The 6332-nt window shown below is 56.4% G+C and overlaps 1 protein-coding gene across 3 annotated transcripts; it reads right to left on the bottom strand.

Annotated features, from left to right (window-relative positions):
- Positions 1 to 754: 754 nt before the first annotated feature.
- Positions 755 to 6031, bottom strand: LOC136321090 (patr class I histocompatibility antigen, A-126 alpha chain-like). 3 transcript variants are annotated; one of them, XM_066254177.1, is made up of 8 exons: positions 5733 to 6031; positions 5219 to 5503; positions 4691 to 4966; positions 3837 to 4112; positions 3588 to 3714; positions 3133 to 3164; positions 2951 to 2998; positions 755 to 2810 (listed from the first exon to the last, which is right to left on the bottom strand). In XM_066254177.1, exons 1-8 carry the CDS (start codon positions 5932 to 5934, stop codon positions 2806 to 2808), a joined length of 1251 nt encoding a protein of 416 aa, XP_066110274.1. In that variant the 5' UTR covers positions 5935 to 6031; the 3' UTR covers positions 755 to 2805. The 3 variants fall into 3 exon arrangements, 2 of the variants coding, with proteins under 2 accessions (XP_066110274.1, XP_066110273.1); XR_010728396.1 differs by lacking the exons at positions 2951 to 2998; positions 3133 to 3164 and having other exon boundaries at positions 755 to 2358; positions 2589 to 2810; positions 3598 to 3714; XM_066254176.1 differs by lacking the exons at positions 2951 to 2998; positions 3133 to 3164 and having other exon boundaries at positions 3598 to 3714.
- Positions 6032 to 6332: the final 301 nt, after the last annotated feature.

Below are 6332 nucleotides of genomic sequence, written 5' to 3'. Positions count from 1 at the left end.
TTGTGTTGAATTGTAGGAAACACAGTTGGTGTCTGAGAATCAGAGAACTGAGTGAGTGGAGGAAAAACCCCTCACCATCCCACAAAGAAATTCAGAGTAAGAGCCAGCAAGTCACTTCTACCTGGGATGTCACTTATTGGTCACTTGTTCTCCTAGACAAACTGGAGTCCCTACAAAATACCAGAAGGTTCTACTCTCAAATCTTTGCTCCAAGATTTGAAAATTTATTTCTCTTCCTCCCTCACCCCAGCACCTGAACTCTCTTCCCACATGAGGAGAACTCCACACATAAAGAGTCTGGTGGGAGACAGAGACCACGTCCCTCCATGAAAGAGGGAAACCCACGTCCCCAACATTAGTGCATCTGGACACGGCATGAGGCTCCACCAGTCAGGTGACCAAATACCGGACTCTGCTCAGGACATGGTGACACAGAGAGGCTGGGACTGTGCAGAGTGCACTGGGCAAGGGTGAGGGAGTGGCAGACACAGCAGTCCTGGCCGCAGGACCAGGGTCCAGCATCAGGGAGTCAGGGGTGTGAGCAGTGACATGTGCCCAGCAGCAGGGCAGTGGTTCCTGTGTGGGACCCGACCTCGGCTGGACTGTGGGTCTGCTCCTGGCTGTGTGGCCTCAATATAATCTGTGGAATTCCCCCAAATACTACTGGATCCCAATATCATGTACATACTGCTTTATATCTGAAGTAGAAACAGTTGGCATTCCACTGTTTTCAGTAAGAAATCAATGAGGGGAACAGTTTCAGAGAGCAAGTGTTCAGAGATTTTATTACCCTGACCCGGGGCCACTTCCTAAATCTTCCACCTGACTCTGCCCCACGGCAGAGAGAATGACATGTAACTCCCAACATCACATCTTCTTACACACCCCCAGGCCCCTCCCAGACCCACCGTCCCTGAGAATTAGGCACCAGACCAGGAGTCACCGTGTAACCAGCCCTGCAGGTGAGGCTGACACACAGCCCTGTGGGGTCCTGGTCTGGTTCCTGCTACTAAACGTGTGACCTGAAGACCAGCAGCATCAGCACCGACCTTGTTATAATCCAGACTCACACTCTCTCCCGACCGTCTGAGTCTGAACAAAACGGCAGGTGACCCCTGCGCACAGGGAAGTCTGGGACTCCGTGGTCGCCATGCCTTCTAGACGCGGGGACAGAACTGTGCCGTCGGCTCTGGTGTGTGTCTGAGCAGATGGCTCAGCACTGGGTCCTGGTCAGTCCTTCCTCCTCTGTCTTCTGCAGCCATCACTGCTGGGTCTCCTCCTCTGTCCTCAAAGCTTTAAATCTCTCTGTGTGTCATCTCCCAAGTCTGTTTCTCCACCTGACATCTCTCATCTCCGGACTCATCTGTCCAGCTGCCAATCGGACGACTCCCTTGTATTTCTAACGTCTCAGCTCCACCATCTCTTACAATGAACACCTGTGATGTCTCCTCAGATATGCTCCTTCCAGAGCCTCCCCATCTCCACTGACAGCAACTCTGTCTACTTTCATCCTCTGAGATTTTTTGTGACCTTGACTCCTCTGACACCCCAGATCAACCCATCAGGAAGCAGGGACACCCAGAGGAGAATGAGACTGGAACCCCAAACAAGAACAAAAACAGTCATATTGCTCCATAGAAACAACAAATGAAGACCCAGGAGACTCGGGTGGACGGGCGGACTCAGGCCTGGGCCTCGGCTGACTGGCCCAACAAAACCCTCGTTACTCACAGACCTGGAAGTGTCCTTTATTAGGATAGTTTACGAGGCCTGGGTGATTTTTGAGTCCCTGTGCTCACAGGTCCTGGGGGACAAAGTTCTACTGGACAGATAAGGACAAAGGAGCAGAGAGGTGACCCAGCCGAGGAGTGACCGCTTGAAGCCCACGATGCACTGAGCACCGACTGGGCACAGGCCTGACCACACTCGGTCCTCACAGCCTCTCCTGTCCCTGCAACAGACTCAGCACAGCAGACACACGGGTTCTGGAAAGTTCTCAGTGCTTCCATTTATTTCCTCTCAAACTTTAGGGCCTTCTCTTTTAATTAACCCAACCAACCCCCATGGCAAGAAATGAAAATACATGTTCACAGCTAGAGTTCTTATTTCCATAAGGGGGTAAGAAGCTGCAGCTCAGGGCTCCATGAAGTACAGACAGGGACGGGGAAGGCCCAGCCCCCCTCTGCTGCACAGGGAAGTGTGGGGAGGGGACGTGGGAGCATGTTGGAGGAAAGCCAAAGCACCGAGTGACTTTCTGTTCCATCCTCAGAAAGTGAAGGTCCAGACCAAGCACCCATGACTGAGGGCGGTCGCCCAGAGAAGGCTCAAGGATGCGATGCTCGGCTCTGCTGGAACTTCCTGCAGGTCAGGAATCAGACAGCAGGTGGTGCTGTGTTATGTCTCATAAAGGGCTATATAAATCTAATCAGTTTTGCAAAACTAAATAATGAAATTGTACACTGTATTCTGCTTGTTAGTTTCTCACGCATGTCATGTTTCTGCTTAATAAATGGATAGCTGATCTCTCTAAGGCACCTCAATCCTGGAGAGACTGGGGTCCCCCACTGGCAGTATTGTTGCTGACTCACTCCTTTGCGGCTCCTCTTCATGAGACCCTGAGTAACAACAGCAAACAGGGCAGGGGTGGGCCAGGCTCCCACCCCCTCACACTATGCTGATAGGAATGCAGACACGTTCAGCTGCCCTTTGCAGAGACAGAAGTGAGAGGTTCCTGAAGTCACAAATGGGGTTGGTGTGTGTGTGTGATGTATCTTCCCTCTCTCAGTTCCTGACAAGGCAGCTGTCTCATGCTGTAGATAAAAATAATCACAAATTCAAGTCAGTGGCTGTAACTGGTGACATTCTCAATAGTCCACTTCATGCTCAAAATGTCCCAGAGAATTCTCATCACCCAGTCCCAACCCCCCCCCCCCCCACATCAGGGTCTCACTATTAGAAGCCGTGAGAGACACATCAGAGCCCTGGGCACTGTCACTGCCTGGGGTAGAACACAACAGATGTGGTCAGAGCCCCCAGGACGGAGAATAAAGGAGGAACTATGGGGGGTGAGGTCCCCCATGGCTCCTGTCTGCACTGTCACAGGGTCTCAGGGGTCACCCCCTCCATATTCACTGGCAGCCTGAGCATAACTTTCTCCTTTCCCACTTGTGGGAAGAAACATCCCGTGAGAGACCAGGGAGGAGGCAGGGCCATGAGGTCTTAATGGAAACCCTAGTCCTGGACCCCAGAGAAGTTTCCAGAACTGTGAGTTCAGACCCAGGGCAGGATCAGGAAACCCTAGGAAAGTACATGTGTGGGGACTTGACCAACCTCCCTCCAGCAGGTCTGTCCTCAGCAGGAACCTTGTCTCAGACCTGTTACTGTTGGGGACCAGATCCCCATTACCATATTCATCAAGATGATAACTTTGTCCCTCATGTTCACACATGTCTCACTAAAGAGTAAGTGTTAGCAAATGGCCCCAGACTGGGAGAGCACATTTGTGGGGACAGTACTTACCATTAATGAAGCTGACACACTTATTCCTGGGCTTGAAACCCCTGTGGGACAAGAAACTCAGACCCCACCCTTCCCTACCTGATCGCCTCCTCCTCCACATCACAGCTCCCACCACAGCTCCAGAGACCACAGCTCCAAGGAGGACCAGGACAGCAATGATGGCCACAGTGGTATTGGTGTCCTGAGGAAGTGGCTCTGGGAAGGGAAGGAAGGGGAAGTGACGGCCCTGACCCCTGGCCACAGTCTTGATCCTGCTGAAGTCCTCCAGAGGCCCCTACTCCCTGAGAAGAGGCTCTGTGCCCACGTCGCCTCCTCACCCCATCTCAGGGTCAGGGGCTCGGGCAGCCCCTCGTGCTGCACATGGCACGTGTAGCTCTGCTCCTCTCCAGGGGGCACCGCCACGGCCACCCACTTCTGAAAGGTCCCGTCCCCCGCAGGCCTGGTCTCCACATGATCAGTTTCCTGGGTCAGGTCCTGCCCATCACGCTGCCAGGTCAGGGTGATCTCCGCAGGGTAGAAACTCAGGGCCCAGCACCTCAGGGTGACCTCATGGTCAGAGATGGGGTGGTGGGTCATGTGTGTCTTTGGGGGGTCTGAGGAGAAGGGTGAGAAATTCAGGACCTTTTCATCCCTCATGGGCCACTCCAGCAGCACTCCTGTGACCATCCTGAGAGTGGACAGGACAGCTGGGCTGGGGGAGGGGGCACAAAACCCAGACACCAGCCTGGATACAGGCACTTGGGATGATCTCTTAGTGTTCAAAAAGTTCTAGAATCAGAGAGACACAGCCCAAGGTAGGAGAAAACAAAATTCTGGTCCCGACCTGGGTGGAGGCCAAATGACTCAGAAAAGCCTGGTCAGACCTCAGACACACTGGGTGGGGGACAGAGAACAAGGCCTGAGGGAGAAAGTCCCCATGGGTCCCAGGGCCACTGCCAGGGTCAAGGGGAACCGCTGATGGGTTATTTCAGGGTTGGTGTCCCCTCCATCCCGGAGAGACTGCACCTAAGTGTCCTGAGAGAAAGGGGGGTCGGTCTCTGGTCCCGGATCTGAAAGCCCAGGGGGACTCAATGTCCCGACCAAAGGAGGGTGTTCTGACGTGGTCCATTTCCTGTCTCCGTGTAGGAGCCGCAGCCCGAAGGGAGAGGAGGGAGCCCCGCGGCCCTGGTACCTGCGCGCTGCAGCGTCTCCTTCCCCCTTTCCAGTTGAATGCGGAGCCACTCCACGCACTCCCCCTCCAGGTAGTTCCTGTAGTGCTTGGCATAATCGAACTGCTCCCAGTTGCGTCGGGTGATCTCAGCCGCCGCGCCGTTCGCGGTCCAGGAGCGCAGGTCCTCGTTCAGGGCCAGAGAGTCGGTCCCGTCATAGGCGTACTGACTGTACCCGCGGAGGAAGCGCCCGTCCGGGTCCATTTCGCAGCCAAGCATCCCCTGGAGTGTGTGAGACCCTGACCCCGCCCCGCGGTCAGCCCCGCCCACCTAGCCCCGCCCCTGGACTGCCACGCCCCCACCCCCACACCCCCACCCCCCTCAGGTGTTAAACCTAAACCCAAAACGAAACCGGGTCAAAGTCCATGGGTTCCTCCCAGGTGGTATGTGGGGTCCTGCTGTCACGGGTGGATTTCGGACCCGGACACTCGGGCGATCTCGGTCCGTCCGTGGGGATGGGGTCGTGACCGGGACCCGCCCGCGTGGCTCACCGTCCTCGCTCTGGTTGTAGTAGCCGCGCAGGGTGTTCAGATACACTCGGAAATTCTGTGCGTAGCCCTTGGCGCGCCGCGTCTCGCGGTCCCAAAACTGCGGGTGCTCCCGCTCTACCCACGGCTGCTCCATCCACGGCGCTCGTGGCTCCGCCCTCCGGCTCGCGGCGTCGCTGTCGAATAGCGAAATCTCCGTGTCGTCCACGTAGCCGACGGTGATGAAGCGGGGCTCCCCGCGGCCGGGCCGGGACACGGCGGTGCTGAAATATCTCAGGGCGTGAGGGCCTGGGGGCAGAGAGGGGCTGAGACCCGGCGACCCTTCCCGGCGCGGGTCTCGTGCCCGCGGTACGCGGGACAAGAGGAGAGGGGTTCCAGGAGACGGAAAAGTGGCTAAAAGGGGCATGTGGAAGGTCAGAGCCGGGGATAGTGGACACTCGCCCGCCCGGGGTCCGGCGTCCCCTATGGGCCCCTTGCTCCTCCCCGCAGAGGCCGTTCCCCACAGACCCGCATTCACCTGCCCAAGTCGGGGTCAGGACCAGGGCCCCGGAGAACAACAGGAAGAGGGTTGGGGACCCCATCACCAGCACCCTCAAGGTACAGAGACAATCTGAGTCGAGTGGGTCGGCGGAGACCTTATAACCGGGGACGGCGAAGAGGCTGATTGGCTTCTTTAGAAACCGTACACCCAATGGGAGTGACCGCTGGGGACTCGTCATGAGTATCCAGGAAGGAGAACCCCACAAAGGCTGTAAGAGGCAGAAGTGAAACCCTGGGAGATGGGGACTCCCCAACACTGACCTTCCCCGCCCAGACTTCGCCCTTGGGCTGAGACCCTGAGAGTCAGACCTGGGGCCCGGACGGTTCCCCGAACCCTTCTCCTGCGCAGAGAGCTCTTTGTCACACTGTCTCCCTGAGTCCTGGCCCAGGGGCTGTGAGGAAACCAAAAAGAGACACCAAGGCTGGGCCTGGCCCTTCCTCCTCTTCTCTTCCCAGAACCCCTTCCCCTGAAATGGACTCTCTGCCTCCCACCCGCTTATCTCTCCCCCTTGTCTCTTCTAGTAGAAAACTCACCCCAGGGAACTTGATGTCAGAGAGTGAGCTCGCCCTGGGAATG

The sequence above is a fragment of the Saccopteryx bilineata genome, chromosome 1 (genome assembly GCF_036850765.1).
Source record: "Saccopteryx bilineata isolate mSacBil1 chromosome 1, mSacBil1_pri_phased_curated, whole genome shotgun sequence".
Taxonomy (NCBI): domain Eukaryota; kingdom Metazoa; phylum Chordata; class Mammalia; order Chiroptera; family Emballonuridae; genus Saccopteryx; species Saccopteryx bilineata.
Note: the sequence above shows the minus strand (reverse complement) of the source record. Positions and strands in the feature narration are given on the sequence as shown.

Bases quoted from the DNA above. Each gene is read 5' to 3' on its own strand.
- LOC136321090 (XM_066254177.1), bottom strand. From the start codon at position 5,934: ATGACGAGTCCCCAGCGGTCACTCCCATTGGGTGTACGGTTTCTAAAG. The intron at 4,967-5,218 runs GTGAGCCACGCG...GGGCGGGGTCAG, and splicing joins CTACAACCAGAGCGAGGACG to GGTCTCACACACTCCAGGGG. The intron at 2,999-3,132 runs GTGAATATGGAG...GTTCTACCCCAG, and splicing joins AAGTTATGCTCAGGCTGCCA to GCAGTGACAGTGCCCAGGGC.